Here is an 18,934-nt window from a genome sequence, read left to right on the forward strand (position 1 = left end):
TCTCAAACTGAGAATCAGCGAAAATGGAGCCGAACTCGTCAGGCCCTGACCTCTGAGCCCTGGGGTGACCTGGTCCTCACTCGCCCCGGCCCGGCAGTTCTGAGAACCAGCCAAGCTCTCCCTGAGCAGGCCCCCGGCTCCGCCTCACTGCCCGGTCCCAGCTGAGCGCCCTGTCCGCAGAGGCCTCCCTGGCCGTCCTCGCTAAGCCAGCGGCCGCCCCGTCACAGCACCTGTTTCCTTCCTGCCACCAATGGCAACCAGTGAGCACTACGTTTGTGCGCCCGCTCACTGTTACCCCCTTTGGGTATCCCGTCATCTGTGGTGTGCCAAACAGCCAGCACACAGCAGCCACTCAGCAAGGATCTGCGGACTCAATCAGAGAGGCCCTCTCAGCCCCTAAGAAGCCAGTCACTTGAGGCTGGATCTGGCAAGCTAGGTGGGTAACAAAACGCAGAGTCAAAAAGAAAAAAACCATGAGCTGTGCTTGCCAAGCAACAAATGCCCCAAATCCTTTATGCAACAGACGGGCTCCCGTAATAGAGGAACCCTTAGGGACTGTGGTGGAGGGTCTCACTCGTCCTGGATCTAAGGGCCATCCGATCAGGAGTTTCCCCAAGTCTTCAGCGCAGGCAGACCACAAGCACAGGGGTCCCGAGGGGCCACTGGAAAGGCATCGCGTGAGGGAAGTACACCATCCTAGCACCGCCAAGTGCCAGCCTACCGCGGGGGTTCTCAGCATCAGCTGAACTACCTGAAGGCAAGGGGGCGCTGACAAGTTCCCCAGGCCCAGACCAGCCCCAGATGAGCCCAATTCTCTAGGAGGGGACCCAGGCCTAGAGAGTGTCTTCAAAGCCCCCAGGTGATCCTTGCCTCACAGTTCCACCCTAAAATATATCTACGAATAAAGTTTATTCTCCTGGGGTCCAAGTCAGGTCAGAATCACTTCTCCTACAACATGTCATGCACCGAATGCAGAGGCAAAATAAAATTCCAGCCAATGCAGACGACCGTCACGCTGGCTGTGCTCTTTCTATCCCCGGGTGCTCAGATGTTTTTACAAGACTATCAGGAAATTCTCAGTGGCCACCCAGGGCACACCCGCACCCTCTCCAGGTGGACAGTGGAGACAGTGGTGGCGGGAGCGGTGGCCAGGGAGTAGGCTGAAGTGGGGAAAAGCCTCTGATAAAGCTCTTCCAGCACAAGCATCGGTGCCCAAACACGCCTTTGATGCTGCATTAGAGAAAGACCTTCCTCCCCAACATTCCTTTTCATCATCCCAGTTGAGGAAAACTGGGAGGAAGCAGCCAGACTTGTTCTATCGTTTGCAAAGGACTCGGGGGGGACCCTGCACACCACACTCAGCAAGGCCGAAGTGGCAGCCACCCTGGAGGACGTGCAGTCTGACTCTCCAGCCCCGGTCCTCCTGATCCGAGGACCCGTGCGAGAGGAGGCCGCGTGCGGAGCCATGCGCCCTGAAATTGAAAACTGGGTCCCAGCCTCTTGATGGTTTCTCATGATTCTTTTTCTTAACCACAGAGAAATCTTTTCAGGAAATAAACTGTGGTAATGAAACATTTTTATAAATGTACTCAGTTTCACTTCAGTTTCCTTTTCTGTTCAAAATCAAAGAAAACTGAGATGTGTGATAGCACCATTTACAGTAAGATCCATTTATACAGTGACTTCTGCCCATCTGTCCATCCGTGAGCAGGGCTGTCTCAATGGATGGTCACCCAAAGCTAACAGCAACCTCTCAGTGGTGCGACTTTTTTTTTTACTTTCCTCTTTCTACTTGTGTATAGCGTTTGAATCATTTATAATAAGCATGTATAAATTTATAGAAAGTAATTATGTTTTAATTAAAAAAAAACCTGTTAGGTATTAGTAGAACCAGAAGGGCAGAGGCTCTAGGGAGATGAGCTGCCTTTGTTTACAACAAACAAAAAACCAAGGTCTTTTACATATACTTGTCCAGGCAGAGTGGGAGGCTTACATCACTATACGACGTTTTCACAGAATGTACATTCTACCTCAAATGCACAGGTCATCATTTGGGTTGGGGGAGTGTGGAAGAAAATAAAGTTGGTGAGGAGGAAAACAGACATAAACTCCCCTCTGCATGACACACGCAGTGGTTACAATTGAGAGGCACTCGGGGCCAGGACGGGGGCCTGCCTGCGCCCCACTGTCCAGAGCTGGGTCAAGGTTTGGGTCTGCAGTGGATGTTTTCCAAACCAGATGCTTCCACAATGTGAAGTTCTGATTTAAGCTGGCCTGTCTGCCCCTTCAACTATAATTATAACTGTGCCTTCCTATAAACACTACAATGGGCAAATCTGCCTATGTTTCCAAGCTAAATCTTTTATGGGAAAATACTCAGAGTAGTCCCTTACTCCCCCTTTACACTATAATATAATCCTTATCATAACAAAGTAAATGACATTATTGGATTATGTGAGCAAATTTCAACAAAATAGATGGAAATTCTTGATCGTACTGAAGTTCTTTAAATGCTCAAAACCCAGTAAGGACACGGGAACTAAGATAAAAACACAGGTTTGGAGGATGTCCCTGGCAGTCCAGTGGTTAAGACTCTGCGCTTCCATTGCAGGGGGCACAGGTTCGATCCCAGCTCAGGGAACTAGATCCCCGCATGCCACGAGATGCAGCCCAAAAACAAAACAAACCAAAAAAACACGGGTTTGCCCTCTCACCTACTGCGATGCTAAGAGGCCTAGTATTTGTACAAAGTAAAGGATCCCATTTTATTTAACAAGTAAACATTCCGTCTGGTAGATAAAACACTCCTCACCAACAACTTTGCTCGAGCCCCTGCATATAAAGCCCCTCCTCAAGGCCCTGCCCTGGCTGTGGCTCTGGGTCTTTTTCGACTCCGAGAGCCGTACGAAAAGCTACACACGCTCTCACTCCCTGATCGCCGGGTGCTCTCTGAGGCACAATTCACCGCTCCATCCATCCCTGTAAGTGTTCGGCTCGAAGCTGAACTGCACCAGCCCTGAGGGGTCTACACCCACCATCTCCTTGTAAAGAACACCTTTACTAAACGCCCCTCGACTCCCCCAAGCTGAGCGCCCCCTGTTGCACCAGAGACCCAACTGATATAACTGAACTGGCTTTCCTTCAGCACACAGTGACATCTGAGCTCTTTTTTGTGGCCTCACAGAGCACACCCCTGGTTTTACTCCGTATTGTAGTTCACGGTGCTTGTCCGTTCATCAGTTTATTCATTCATCCAAAAAAGGATCTTCTGAGGCACTGTTACGCGCTGACCCTGGGCAGGGCTGGCGATGGACACAGGGGCGAACGAGGCAGGCCGGACCCTGCCCTCGCGGAGTGCCCCTCGACTGAAGACAAATTAAACAAAGTCACACCAACAGCTATCACTGTATCACAATGGCGTTTTAACTCTCCTGCGAGAGTGACGGGTGCTTGTAGTGGGCTGAACAGTGGCTCCCCAAAAGAAATGTCCACATTCTAATCCCTGGAACCTGGGAATGTGACCTTATCTGGGGAAAGACTCTTTGCAGATGTAATTAAGTTAAAGAAGACAAAGGTCATCCTAGATTACCTGGGTCGTCCTAAATCCAATGGCAAGTGGGTTTATACAAGACACACAGAGGAGAACACATAGAGGAGAAAGCCATGTGAAGACAGAGGCAGGGAATGGAGTGATACGGTCACAAGCCAAGGAGGCCAGCAGCACTAGAAGCTGGAAGAGGCAAGCAACGGATTCTCTCCTAGAGTCTCCGGAGGGAGCATGGACACCCCTGATTTAGGACTTCTGGTCCCCCGGATTGTGAGAGAATAAATCTGTCTTGTTTTAAGCCACCAAGTTGTGTAATGTGTTACGGCATCCAGAGGACTTGATCCAGGGCTGGAATCTTCCACCTCTCCTTGAGATCCACTCTCCATCCTGCTCTGTGCCCCAGGGGCCAACTGGCTGAACCACATCCACCACTTAGGCCCCTTGCCTTCTGGTTCTAGCTGGATTCGGCGATGGGGACTGAGGGTGGGACGAGAGTGAAATGAGGAGGGGGTTCTCTGGGTCCCCTTCCTCTGGGGTCGCTGTAGGTGACCAAACCCCCCACCCCAATCAAAAGCAGCCCCCTCTCTCGGTCTCCACACCCAGCTCCATCCCTCAGGCCTGAGGCTGAGAAGTGCACACCTGTGGCCCGTTCTGCACCAGCCCTGGGGCGCTCTGAGTGCCCTGTCTCGCCAAAGGCCTGATGGACAGAACTGGAATGGCTTTTCCCAGGAAATACAACGACGTCTGAGTTCACGCTCACCCTTCTGATGAGAACATCAGGCCCCTTAAGAGGAAAACTGAGCCCTGTTCACTCCCCGATACCCAGAACCCAGCACAGTACCCAGGCCAACACACGCCTGCTGCTAAGTCTGTGTCCACCTCAATCCGGAGGACTCCTGATTGCTGGGCCTCAGGCCACACCTGCCAGTTGTTAAAACCTTGCTAAGCTGCTCTGAAGATTAGCTTCTTTGAATGTTTATAATAAATTTTTAAACAGTAACATCACAGATGAATGCTCGTTATTACAACCAACCAGGTGAAACTATCTGCACCCCTACTTTACCACAGGAGTGATCACAGTTTGGAAAAAAAGCATAAAGGGAAAAAATTAAGATTATGACAGTGATTGCTCTAAAGCGAAACTACCCATTACCGCGTAGACATCAGACATGCAACACACATGTGGAGACTCATTAGAGGCGGGTAGAATGTGGGAGTAATGTTTATGATTGTGATGGCCTGGAAGCCACAATACTTTACACATCTTTTTTTTTTTTTTAAGTCACTCATGAACTCCAGCACCTAGACTATGTATGGCTCATAACAGCCACCGCAACGTGCTCCAACACAGCGGCTTGCGCATTTCATTCATTCATTCAAGAAATACTTAAGAAGCACCATTACGTGCCAGGCTCTGGGGGAACAACAACCAGAACACAGTCTGTCCTCCTGAGCATAAGTGTCCGCGTCAAGACCGCCACGGAGACGGGCGGTGTTCAGCTCCAGGGCCTAACTCCAGAGGGCGCCATTCACCCTGTACTGCAGCCTGTAGCCCTGACTGCATCTGCTATTCCAAGAAAAGGCTGAGGGGAGGAGGACACATGTATATGTACGGCTGAGTCCCTCTGCTGTACACCTGAAATTATCAACATTGTTAATCAGCTATACCCAATATAAAATTAAAAGTTTAAAAAGAAAGGTTCAGGGGAAAAAAAAAATCAAACAGATGCGAACTTAAAGATTTAAGTAAGACAACTTACTGGTGGTGACGTGACAGCTTCACTCTCGCCAGCACCTGACACAGTTCAACAATATCTGTGAACATTTCTTGAATTCTCACCGCGTGCTTGGCACTGTGCCACCGTCCCGTCACGCATTATATCTCCTTAATCCTCTCAGCGAGGGTGAGACAGATTTGTCCCCATTTTACTCAGGAAAAAGGAAATGCAATCTTAGGGAGGTTTAAGAGATCACCAAAGTCACAAGTGCCAGGAAGTAACTCCAGAGGTATGACATTAAGAGTTAGGGCATTCTGTCTCCAGGTGTCTTTTCTACAGGATTACACCACGAATTATGCCACAGAACCTACCCAGTCTACCACCACTTCTCTATTTTCAAGTTCCAGTAATCACCTAAATTTCATTTCTATTTATGCCTCTCATTTACCCTTTTATTAGGATATTTCAAACACAAAGCAAAAGCAGAGGTAAGTATAATGAATCCCCGTGCGCCCTTCTCCCAGGTTCAGCCATTAGCGACATTTGCCAGTCTTGTTTCTTCTGTATGCCCCACTTTTGGGGGGGAAGTATTTTAAAGCAAATCTCGGCATAATATCATTTCACCCGTAAAAACTTTAATATGTATCTTTAATGGGCAAGAACTTCATAACTTTAACTACAATGCTGTAACTACACTTACTAAAAATTCTTTAATTTCATCTTTTGTATGTATTGGCTTGAATTCCTCTGAGCATTCTGCCTCATCTGTTTGAGTATCGGAAATAATTTACACAGGGAAAGCAGGATGAATGTTTGATTTCGCCACCCCTCCACTTCTAAAGCCAACTTTTAGAAGATTGAGTTAGTGCTCAAGCAACCTCCAAAAACGACTAATAAGCTTTTTCTGGAGGTGTCATTATTAAGTAACAGATTTTTAATCAGCTGTAGTCATTAATCTTCCTAATGCTCAAATTGTCCGTGGCCAGTGGAAGACACTTTGAGCTGGCTCTTAGGCTGACATACCCCAGAGGTTTGACAGCTGCCCTGCTCTCTGGTAAAACAAGATGTCCCAGACCAATCTGTACATTTGCTGCCCCTAACTCAGGTGGGGCCTCCTCAAAGAAACACTGGTTCCTTTTGGTGGGAAATTCATTTTGATTTTGATACTTTCCTCTCCAAATAAAATTAAATAGGAAGTTATATATAATACAAAGATACAGAATGAAAGAAATCTTAGCCTTTTACTTTCCACTAGAAAAGTTCAGGTTGCATTCAGACTTTAAACATAGCAGGCTTATGGATTAGGTGATAAAAAGGTTGGCACGCATTCAGCCAGGTTAACCTCGTTTCCTTTTGTTGTGCTACACCTGATCTAGTTCACCAATTAATTTTACAGTAGATTTCACCAAAGTCACATGCAATTTGAGTTTGGGCTTTAATACTAAAGGTTAGGTTATCAGAAAACCCAAATTCATCTTCCATTCAGTGAAAAGACCTTCCCAGTGATGCACTCATTTCACCAGAGTCTTCCATTTGAAGGCGAGCTTTCAGGTGGAGCCTGTAATCCAAGTCTATAATATCCCAGAGGTGACCTGTAAACACAACCCAGTGTGGCTTGATTCAATCCAAATGTTCCCTGAGTTTCTATGAGAAAACTTAACAGTTGCTGAGTTGGACTGTTTAACATGTTAAAAAAATTAAGGATAGGAAAATACAAAAAATCCCGTGAAAGAACTGTAGAACATTATGAAACTGTTCTAAAATACGACAATCTCGTGGGCTGTGCGAAACCATCTCCAAGGCTACAGCCTACTCGGGAAAGTAAATTTGCCAGCTGCTTATCAAACGTTCCACTGAAACAACCACTCAACAGAACATATTAAATTAATAAAGACTGCTACTTCTGATCACAGATATCAAAATCCTTCTTGTTGAGAGAAACTTGCTGTCCTCAGAAAGTAGCAGACACTCGACCAATCCCTTCCATATGGAGCTGACTCCATCTTAAAAATTAGTATGTTATTCACCGTAAGTGCAACTGACCACAGGAAATGCAAAAAGCTAGGCTTGACAATAAAGGGACTCGCCCCAGGGAAGATGTGGTCTCAGCTACACAGGATTTGATTGTTTTCTACCTCTGGCAGGCACAACATACCAGGGTGTTCCGTTGTATTTTTTTTTTCCCTAGAAGACGTATTTCCTAATATTCAGTGCGGGGGGGGGGGGAGAAAAAAACAAGATCTGTCCCACTTCCTGGACTTGTGTGGATAGTGGTGTGGATAATAAATGTTACCTTCCTAGTATCACTGGCCTTGTAACTCCTGGGGACTCTGCGTGGAAGAAGGGATGAGGAGCAGAAGGCAGGATGGGGCCCAAACTGAACACGATGTCACCTGCCTCTGTCCCTCATCTCCTAAAAGCAAGGGGCTTGTCACACCTGGCCCCAGCCTAGTCCTACAGAATCAGAATCTCACAGCAGGTGAGCCAGGACACAGAGAAGCCCTCACTTCATATAATCAGAACCAGTCAGCTGCTGGTTAACTGAGCAGTTTGGTTAAAGCAGTAACTCACTAAACACATAGAATTTTAAAGACCTATCCATTTTTTTCATTTAAAGCAAAGGTCCTTTCTTAGAGAAAGGGTCCACTAGCTCGATTTCCAGAAGTTCTTTGCCTAGACCACATCCTCTCATGTGGGGAACCTGAAGACACTGGACAAGCAAGATGAGAACAGAATCCTTCTGGAATACTAGCAAGCTTTTTTTTTCTAGTGAATCACCTTATAGTAACTCTTTCCAAAGCACTCAGCTTACAGTTTTCACTCTCTCTTTTCACGCACGGTTCCTCGGTTGCCATAGTACTTAATGAAATCATGTAATTACTGTAACAAAATCAGAATGAGGGACTTCCCTGGTGGCGCAGTGGTTAAGAATCTGCCTGCCAATGCAGGGGACACGGGTTCGAGCCCCGGTCTGGGAAGATCCCACATGCCGCGGAGCACCTTAGCCTGTACGCCACAACTACTGAGCCTGTGCTCTAGAGCCCGTCAGCCACAACTACTGAGCCCGTGCGCCACAACTACTAAAGCCCGCACGCCTAGAGCCCGTGCTCCACACAAAAGAAGCCATCGCAACGAGAAGCCTGCACACCACGACGAAGAGTAGCCCCCACCCACTGCAACTACAGAAAGCTTGCACGCAGCAACGAAGACCCAACGCAGCCATAAATAAATTAATTTCAAAAATTAAAAAAATATATATCAGAATGAACAGGTCTGAGAGAAAACACACTTGACTCTCGGTAATCACGCAACTGTGGTGTGGGAGCAGAAATGCCCGGGCATCTAATCATGATTGGCGGGTGGGGGGGGGAGCATCAATCGTTATATTTGATGAAGGGCATGGAGAATGCCAATTACTGGAACACTTTAGTTAAGTAGAGGGAGGTCAATTAATAGCTTCCACCATAATTTAAAAATCCAGATCCCTCCCCCCCTCCCCAAAAGAAAGCAGCCTACAGAAGACAGAATTTCTAAACTTTGATTTTCTTATTAGTAGTTTCTTGCCAAGACAACCAACCAAAGTGTTCACTTGTTTAGTGAGAGCTTTGGGGTTTTCCCCTCTTCACCACAAACTACAAGAAAAGCATGTATGAGAATTTTCTGGGCGAGTCTTTACACAGGTGCAGATAAGAAAATGCCTATCCAGGTAGATCCCAGATGTATATCAAGACAACATCTTTTGACAATTTTGCTTTTACATTTAAAATACATCATGACATGAACTTTCCAACACCTGACTCAAGAATTCAGTTTGATAAAAGTTTACTCTCACGTGACTGAAATTATTCATCTTCTATTCAGTATGAGAAAATGCTATTCTAATAACGAGATTTTTTTTTTTTTAGTCTGTGGGTAGAGAAAGGGATTAGTCAAAGGAGAATGAGTTACTCTAAATTATTCTACTTAAATTTCACAACAAAAAAACTGCAATTATAAGTGATGTAGGGAATAAGATGTTCTAACTAAAATAATTGCCTAGATACTTAAGACTGACTCATTTTCAAAAAAATTAAGTGTTGATATTTTAACAGATTTATGCTCAAAGATGTTAACCGCAATATAATTTATGAAAGCCAAAAAACCCAGTACCTAAATATCCAGTAATAAAGGACTAGTCACATAAATTGTGGCATACCCACATGATAAAATACCATAAGCCACTAAAAATCATGTCATGTAAGGATCTTCTGACAAAAAATAAAATGCCCAGAGCATAAATTTAGATTAAAAACAAGTCAAAAACTCTACATGCAGAATGATCCTAGTGGTAGAAAACACATAAAGAAAATGTATAAAATGTTCAACAGTGTTTATCTGAGCGGTGGTATTACATGTGATTATATTTTTCTTCTTTACAGTTGTATTTTTAAATTTTTCTATAATAAACATGTTAAAAATGTCATTTTTTAAAGGTTTGATCAATTGGGATCAGAAATCTTAAATCTTTTTTTTTAAGAAATCTTAAATATACTTCCTTGCTTTATTTTTTTTTAACTAATTAATTTATTTATTTTTGGCTGCACTGAGTCTTCATTGCTGTGCACAGGCTTTCTCTAGTTGCGGTGCCTGGGCTTCTAATTGCTGTGGCTTCTCTTGTTGCGGAGCATATGCTCTAGGTGCGCAGGCATGTGGGATCTTCCCAGACCAGGGCTCAAACCCGCGTCCCCTGCATTGGCAGGCGGATTCTTAACCACTGCATCACCAGGGAAGTCTCCTTCCTTGCCTTCTTAAACAGAGTACATGAAAGCACAAAGGACAGCCTCTGATGAGACAGAATCATCAATATCAAGTAACTACAGTGGGTCTATGATAAACCAATATCGCTGGGCCATGGAAGCAGATGGATACATGTATGTCCTTAAATAAGCATTTGCCCAAGTGTGCCCCAGGGAACCTAGCCCCACCAGACTGAGTTCTGCGATGGAGTAAGTGTGGGAAATACTACAACACACACTAGCTGTAAGAACCAAACCAAACAAAGCAAAGCAAAACAAAACCCCTCTTATTTCGGCAGATTCCCCAGATTTCTTGCCCACAGAGCCCTCTTTCTGTAATCGCCATTAACAATCCCAGAATTAGGGAAGCACTACCCTAAACCAGCCTCAGCCACTTCATTCACAGCCGCCACAGCGTCACTTACTGGCATTTATCATGGTCACGCACTGTGTTCCACAGTTTACAAACATTATCTTATTTAATCCTCCAAAGTCTCGTAAGGACGGTATTTTAATTCTCCCCTTTTAAAGATGAGGAAACCAATATTTAGAAAGGTTAATCCGTGTCCGAAGTCTTCTAACAACCCAAATCCTATGCTTAACATTTTTTGTGCAGCTTCATTTATTTCTGGATGGTGTAATTGGCTCTATTAGTTTTTCCTACACCCTTTAAAAAATCTGCCACTGACAGATTAGCCATTGGACCAAGCACGTTGTTATCTGAATTGCATGCAAAGCAAGACTCAGCAGGCTGTGCAATGAGTCCGGTGTAAGCCTCCAAGTCAAAGGGTCTGGCTGCCTGAAAATATTTTTTCTCAATCCTCTTTCAGCTTCTAAGTGATCTCCCCGCTTTCTGGTCTTACCCCCTCAAATCCATCCTCTCCTGGCTGCCTGAATCATCTACATAAATCGCCAAGTATGACTACACCACTCCCTGGTTTAAAATCCCCCCGTGGCTCCCTCTGACTGGAGAGTGAAGCCCAAGCTTTCTCAGGAAACATGGGGCTGTCTGGTTTCTGCCCGCCTCTCCGGCCTCGTTCCCCCCACGCCCTGCCCTGCCCCTCCAGCAAGGCCTGCAGTATTCCTGTGCACACAATCTCTGCTTCTTTCCTCTGTGCCTCTGTTCATGCAGCCCAGCCCCATGCCTGGAAGCCCTTCTCCCTCATTACCTGGTTAACTCACCCTTCCAATCATAGCTCATGAGTCATCTCCTCCAGGAAACATTCCCAAGGATCTCCCTGAGCCCTGCAAAGGTTCACCACGTCTCCCTCCCGCTAGGGCGTGTCCTCACGCATACCCTGAAACTGGCTTTTGCATGCCTGCGAGATCCTAAAAGATGAAAACTCTGTGGCTGAGCGGCTTCACACCCCATGCCCCACACCCCGGCCCCACACGCAAGGTGTTCCATCAAGGTTGAGTAAATGAATAAACTTAGCCTACCTCAGCTGTGCTCACATTAATGAAAGCCGCTGTCTGATGGCAAACACCAATTAGCACTTACTGTTCCTCTGCCAACCTCAGCCCTGGGCTATGGTTATGAATATAACCTCAAGGTGCCATTAGCTAACCTTGGAGATAATAAAAGACTTGATTTGAAAGAAACATTAACTATGACACTGCTTGTAATATAACAACTATTCAAACATCTGCTCTTCACATGCACTCTTTGGTACAATGAACAACGTTGCTCACAATTCCATGAGAAATGCGTTGAAAAGCTTTCCCCTGACATACTGCAAGGTAACCTACTGACAACAAAACTACATCTACTGCTCTATTTTCACTCTTCCCTATGAAGTAACTCTACAAAGAACTTTCCTCTGTCTTTGTACCACTGGGTAAGATGGTTTTCCTGAATAATGATGGGATGTGAAAACCCCACACAGCTGAGGAAGGAAATAAACCAGCTAGAACTCTTGCCCCGGCATGTTCTGAGCCTCAGCGATCACATCTGTGAGCCGCGGCTGACGCACAGGTCGTTAGAGACACCCCTGCACTGCTACCTGGCATGATCCCCACAGCAACATTCCGCTACAAATACTGTGATAAAAGCCAAATCTACAGTGAGGCTGGCTTAGCTCAAGAGCACCTCAATTCTGCACATGACAATGAGGCTCAACCAGTGCAGCCTGTCTCTGGGTTCCTCCTGACTAATCTGTACGGTACAGGCACTGCAACAGGACATCAACTTGCCTGTGAAGTCGAGTCATCGGACCCGTGTCCTTCCACGGCACCTCTTTCCTTCTCCCAACCCAATTACTCCTCATGGCCTTTCAAACTTCTATATTCTCCTTGACTTCAACACGTGCTTGGACGAAGTCAGCCCCCGAATTTGTATGTCTAAGCAAAGCATCCCCCTGAGCTCCAGAACTGCACTCAGCTGCCTGCCGGACGATGTCACATAACTGCCCTGCTTGTCCCCCACACCCAGGCTACCACGGTCTCAAGGACCACCCCCCCTTCCCTCCTCCAGCCTCGCTCTGGCCCACCCTCTCACTTCCACTCAAAGCCCAGCTACCTCCACTCACTCAGCAGCACTAACTGGGCACATCCTGTGCTCCAGGCATGTGCTAGGTGCCAAAGACACAAAGATAAACGTGATAAAATGGAACCCCCAGGCCAGTCGGGGACACAGGGAAGCAAGGGACTTACAAAATGTGTCTCAAATTCCACCGAGGAGGCATACCAAGAGGCTAAGGGACCGTGTGTCTGGGACTGAGGGGGGGAGAACATTTGGAAGGCAAAGCTGATGGGGTCCCTGGGTGGGCAGGGGAGGGGGAGAGACAGCTCCACAAGGGCACCATGGTGTGAAGGGGTCCAACCAGCTGGTCTGCATCTCCCCTCCCAGAACTCTAGCTCAAATCCTAACCTCTTCTCACCTGCCCTTCCGTTTCCACCTCTGACCTGGTCTTCCTGAACCTCGCCATGCCAATCCAGCCCCTGCTGCCAAAATATTCTTCCTAAAGTGCTCTTCTGATCGCACTGCTGCTCTGCTCCAAAGAGTCACAGAAACTCAGTGCTGCCACAGGAACCGCCATTGAGCTCTCACCTGGCTCTCCGCCTCGCCAGCCTTATTTCCTATCACTTCCCTTCGCACTAGCAAATCTGATCTGGTAACTCAACGAGTCCTAAAACCTGTCCCGTGCTTTCCTGCTCAGTGCCGTGCTCAGGTTGTCACTCCTTCGTGGGCCCCCACTTTTGTCAAAATACTACTCAGAGAAATAAATACCTAATTCAAGACAGTGGCTCCCTGGTGGGTGGGGAATCACGTTCCGGATGGAGCACAGAGGGCTCTTCTCTGGCTTGGTCGTGTTTTCTTCCAAAGCCGCTTGCAGGTACACAGATATTTCTTGTATCATTCTACACCCTCGTATAGGAATTACTGTATTTGATCATTTATTTTCTTAAATCTTACTTGCCTATCAAAGTCCATCTCTTGCAGTAGGAACCTAATCTAGCCAGGAAGCCTCTCATCTGACCTTCAATGTCATTTACAATTCACATGTGGCCTTTTCCTTATTCTCTCTCTCTCTAAAAAAACAAAAAAACTGTGGTAAAATATACAAAACATGAAATTGACCCCTTTAGCCATTTTTAAGTACACGTTTCCTGCAGCGTTACATACACTCATATTGCTGCGCCATCATCGCCTCCCCAAACTGAAGCTCCCTACCTCTTATTCTCTCTTGTATTGATGTCTGTGTACTTGGTTTCTTTCCTAAATTATAATATAGGGATTATACGCTATTCATGCTTCTATCCTTTATAATGCCTCGCACACAGTAGGTGCTCCACAGCATTTAAACGAAATGGAATCTCTTGAAATGGCAGAAAGGACACTATGCCTTCTATTTTTGGCAATACTACTGAATAATAACAATTTAATGAGTGTTCACTCTGTGCCAGGTACCATGATAAACATCTTTTTTTTTTTAAAGATTTATTTATTTATTTGTTTCACTGGTTGGTTGCACTGGGTCTTAGTTGCGGCACGTGGGCTCCTTAGTTGCGGCATGCATGTGGGATCTAGTTCCCTGACCAGGGATGGAACCCAGGCCCCCAGCATTGGGAGCAGGGGGAGTCTTATCCACTGCGCCACCAGGGAAGTTCCTATGATAAGCATGTTAAAGGCTTATCTCACTTAGTCCACCCAACAACCCTCAACCCTACGGAGTAGCCTACTGCTACTATCCCCTTTATTTTCAATGAGGAAACTGCAACTGGAAAGACTGAATACTTGCCAAAGGTCACATTGCTGGTATCAAAAGCCAGTTCTGTACTGTACCACCCCCACTGCACTTCTGATCAATACAGAAGAAGGAGACAACAACTACATGAAATAAGGGATCGGATTTCACCTAAGACTAACAATTCAGAAAATCTCTTTAAAGAAAGGGCGCTAGCCTCTAGTGACTTCACCTGCTCTTCCACTTCGCCTCACAAGAACCTTACAAGGCAGGCATGGTTACCATCCTCACTTTACAGTGGAAGCAGAGTTTAAAATAAGTCACAAAACTCTCAGGTTCTTTAAAAAGTCAGATAATACTGGATTTCAGAAAATATTCTGGGGCATTAGTAATTTTTTACACAAGCGTTAAAGTCATAGGTCCACGGAAGAGAAGTTTTAAACATAAAAGTTGAAGCCTTTATATATACAATAATGATTGTACAACAGGAACAGAAACAAACTCCAGCAGCAGACACTCAAGGGTTTTAAATCTTAGCTTCTAAAAACCAGTCCCACCAGTGTTCAGAGCTTGTTTGAGGAAGCAGTCCCTGGTCGGTACATTTCAATAAGCCATTGTGATTCCGCAGTAGCTTCGCAGCCCCACACAAATCACACCAGAACCCGCCTTAGGGAAACAGCTTCTTCCAGACCAGACTCTTTACTTTCCACAAAACAATCTATTTTTCAGACCCTCAGAGTTTTTGCCTGTAGGCAGTTTCACTTGCCCCAGGAACAAAGATCCTGAATTTGAATCCTTAGTGAATCATTAGTTAACACCAACCAATCAGCATTTCCTCAGAAAGCACACGGGGAGCAATGACCCAGGAGGTCCGGTTTAGCTGCCTAATCCCCTAAGCGACCGTTCCTTTTAAGGGAGTGCCCTGCAAGTCCAATGGGGTTAATGTGGACAGAATGAGAAAGGCACATTCCACTGCCATGTAAAAATAACTTTAAATAAAAATAAAAACGTGTACATAACAAACATCAGCCCAGAGCACAAGGGAAGAACCTACAACCACTAGGGATGTACTGCATTTAGAGAACTGCATACAGACAGGAGGAACAGGAAAAGAGAAACCCACGGGCAGGGAAAATGAGAATGTCTGCAGCTCAGGCATGATTTGAATTTAGTCTCGAGCTGGACTAAAGCTCAGATGCCACAATTAACACAATGTAAGTGAAGCATAATGCACAGCTGTACTTAAACCTGACAGTGAATGCCTTCAAAACCCAGCCACACTTCCCAGCCGCCACAAAATAGCCCCTCAGGCTTGAAGAAGCCTTACTCTACAATTTAAAACACTTCCTTCGGCCAAAAAAAAAAAAAAAAAAAAAGCCTTTGCTTCAGGGTTAAGAGATTCTTCACTGTGCAAGCGCTGTTCATGTACTGTCTCATTCTAGTCCTACTGAGACACATAATCCTTTTGACCACAGAAAGGTAAATGTTTCTTAGGCTAACACCAAATAAAAATTCACTTTATAGATTCTTGAGATAAGACCCTATAACTGGTCAGGATGAGCTGTACGCGTGATTGTCAGTAATCGTTCTAGAAAGAGAACTACAAATTGCTAATTGCAATTACTCTTTATTGAACACTAACTGTATGCCGTGTTAAGGACTTGACGTGCACTCTTTCACATAATCCCCACATCAACTCTAAGAAATAAATATTTTCATATATCCTTCCCCAGCAGAGGCTCACAGAGGTGAGGTGACCTGCCTGCAGTCACACAGCCGGGCAGTGGCCAGGTCTGGCCTGGAGTGTATGATTCCAGAGCCCGAATGTTCCTTAACACCAGATCATAAATGTGCCATTTGGTCAAGAGTGGACAGTTCACAAAGTATTTTCTTCTACTGTGTCTCACAGCCATCCCCAAATAAACCAACACACAAGATTAGTAGCTGAGTGAAACTACCACGGTCAGAATTTTGGTTGTTCACATCACACCAGTTCCTTCAGAAACGCACCACACACGATCAGGGTAACAGGACTTGCAAAGGGTGACCGTGGCTAGGTGAGCTGCCTGGCTAAGGTATTTCGGTCTTCACGTTCAGTTTCCTTGTTCTAAAAGCAGTACACCCTGAAGAACAAACTTCTGCTGAGTAACTGAACTTAACGGTGTGGTCTAATCAAGAGGAGTTGGCCCTCAGTATTTCTATAGGATACTCTGGTATGAAGGTCACCTTTAACCCCCCCCCCAAAAAAATCCTGCTAGATTAATTTGCCTTTCCCTTTAAATAGTAACCTCCAGTTTCTCATGTAGCGGAAACAGGTGAAGCCGGAGTCAGCAGAATGACCTGACTCCACAATCTTCCCTCCACTAAAAAGCAGTTTACTTCTATTAATGTTCTACTAATATAACTACAGTACTCTGTTCTGAAACTGCATAGTCACATATAATAAAATAGCTTGTAGGCAGTGTTACCCAGTAGAGAAACATACCTATCATTTTATTATTAAACTAGAAAGATGCCTGCTGACAATCAACAAAAAGGTCTCCTGGCAACTGAAAAGCAGAGAAACTAAGCAAAGATTTTCTTTCTTTGGAGACATGAAACTCTCATTCAGTCAAGAAAGATGGATTTTGTCACTTATTCTTCTCTAAAAAGGAAAGCGCCACATGGAGACCATAAATAGGGTAAACTGCATCTCAGAGCAAGTTGTATGTGCCAAGTTGTTACAAAGCCCGGGAATACAAGGGGTGGATTAATGGAAAGACTGATACCATCTTACTACAGTGGCCTCTCTGTAGCTCAGGACAATGATCTGTTGAGGGTTTTCCAGTGATTTTGAATGTGCAACCTCCATACAAGCCCCCTTTTAAAGGGGCTGGCTCAGTGCTGAACAATCACTCCCTCTTCGGAAAGAAAGCCAAAAGCCCCCCCACAGGCTTCTGGGTGAGAAGCTCAGCCCTGTAGGCGTGGGAAGGCTCAGACTTCAGAGACAAAGGAGTAGGAATGGTAGATGGGCTGGGGAGAGCTGGATCGGCCTGGGTCCACCTGCCTGGAGAGGACCCAGACTCACAGGACTGGACTTTCAGGGAAAGAGTTCAAAAGGGCTGGGAGAAAAGGAGAAAAGAAAGCGCACATTGCAAACGCAAGAGTGAAGTCAGTTACCCCTGAGGACAAACCACGCCGCATGGGATGCAGTGAGATACCCAGATACCCAGTGGCATGCCTTCCAGAGACTGGGCAGCCCTTCCACTATCAAAGAGGTGGGGCTTGGCTGTCAGCCCCCGACCTCCAGTTTATCTCCTCCCCCAGAACAGCTCTGATTGAATCCTCCTTGGCCCCAGCAAGGAAAGACACTGTGGGGCAAAGCTACCCTACTAGAATTACCACATTCCCTTCTTCCACGGACGGGGCAACTCTTACCAGAAAGGGCATCCTGCTGCCCTTTCAGACCCCTCCCACAAAACCCTGGAGAAGAGCCCCCTGGGATAACGCTGTTAAGGCCACTTCCAAATGAAGTCAGACCCTGGAGGGTCCCTCTGACACTCAGGATCCCTCAGATACATGGACACCTCAAATCTTAACTGGGTTAAGTCCGTGGCCTCGTGTCTCCCAACCCTGGAGACCTCTGCCCAACCCTAAAACCCCATCTCAGAACTACCTCTCAGACTTAGGTACAGACCCTTGGCCCCCAAACTCATCTTGGAACCCCCAATCCTTTCCTAAGATTCTATCTAGCTAGTCCACTCAGCACCTCAAAACCTATTCTCAGACGCCAATAACTGCCTCAGTCCCCCTGTACCTCTCAAGCCCCCGCCCCCCCGCCCCCCTCAGTCCAGTCTCAGGCACCCGTAATTCTCAACTACCGTCCCCTCTACCCTCTCCAACCCAGTCTCGAACCCCCAATTCCCTCCTCGCCCCACCGGACTCAGCCACAGTCATCCACGTCTCCAAATGCCCATTCTAGGCTCTCTAATCCCTGCTCCACTCCCCGCCTCAGGACCCCATCAGCCCCCGCAAGCCCCGTCCCAGGACGCTTTTCCCAGCTCCGCCCCAGCCTCAGTCCCCTCACCCCCGACCCCGTCTCAAGAGCACCCCCCATTTCTCCTCCCAGTCCCCTCAACCCAACTTGAGGCACCGCGACCGCCTCCGCCTTGGGCCACCTCCAGCCCGCCGCCAGCCCCCGGCTCCGCGCGTCCCCTCGAGGCCCCGCCGCCGCCGCTGCCGCTGCCGCCGCCGTCTCGAGCCCCCGCTCGGCTCACCTCCTCCATCTTCTGCACCATCTCTGTCAGCTGCCCCTCGTCCTCCAGCAGCTCGTTGAGCTGCACCAGCGACAACCCGGCAAACCGGGCTTCGCTCCCGGCACCCGCCATCCCCGCGTTTCGGCTGCCGCCGCCGCCGCCGCCGCCGCCGCCGCCGCCGCCGCCGCCGCCGCCGCTCTGGCCGCCAGGCTCCGCGGACCGGAAGCACCGACCTGAAGGCCCGCCCCCAGAGGGGGGGCACGTGACGCCAGCCCTTGGGCCGTGACGTCATCACCGCGCGGGCGGGCGGACGTGACGTAGCAGTCTGGGCACCTGGCGGGAGGCGTGTTAGGGGCGGGGTTGTCTGAGGAAAGGTAGGGGGCTTCTAAGGGAAGGGAAAGGAACCTGGGAACAGGATTGTGACCCAGTGAGCAGCGGTAATATCACTGCGGCACAGGAGTGCGCGCCATGA

The 18,934-nt window shown here is 47.1% G+C and overlaps 1 protein-coding gene across 1 annotated transcript in view; it reads right to left on the reverse strand.

Moving 5' to 3' along the window:
• The window catches only part of VPS37B (VPS37B subunit of ESCRT-I), a 36,240-nt gene extending 17,581 nt beyond the window's left edge, over positions 1-18,659 (reverse strand). Inside the window, exon 1 of the mRNA XM_060170467.1 lies at positions 18,484-18,659. Coding sequence (XP_060026450.1) covers positions 18,484-18,594 — 111 coding nt within the window. The 5' untranslated portion in view covers positions 18,595-18,659. The remainder of the gene's footprint in view (positions 1-18,483) is intronic.
• Between the last annotated feature and the right edge of the window lie 275 nt (positions 18,660-18,934).

This window comes from Lagenorhynchus albirostris, chromosome 14 (genome assembly GCF_949774975.1).
Source record: "Lagenorhynchus albirostris chromosome 14, mLagAlb1.1, whole genome shotgun sequence".
Lineage (NCBI taxonomy): Eukaryota > Metazoa > Chordata > Mammalia > Artiodactyla > Delphinidae > Lagenorhynchus > Lagenorhynchus albirostris.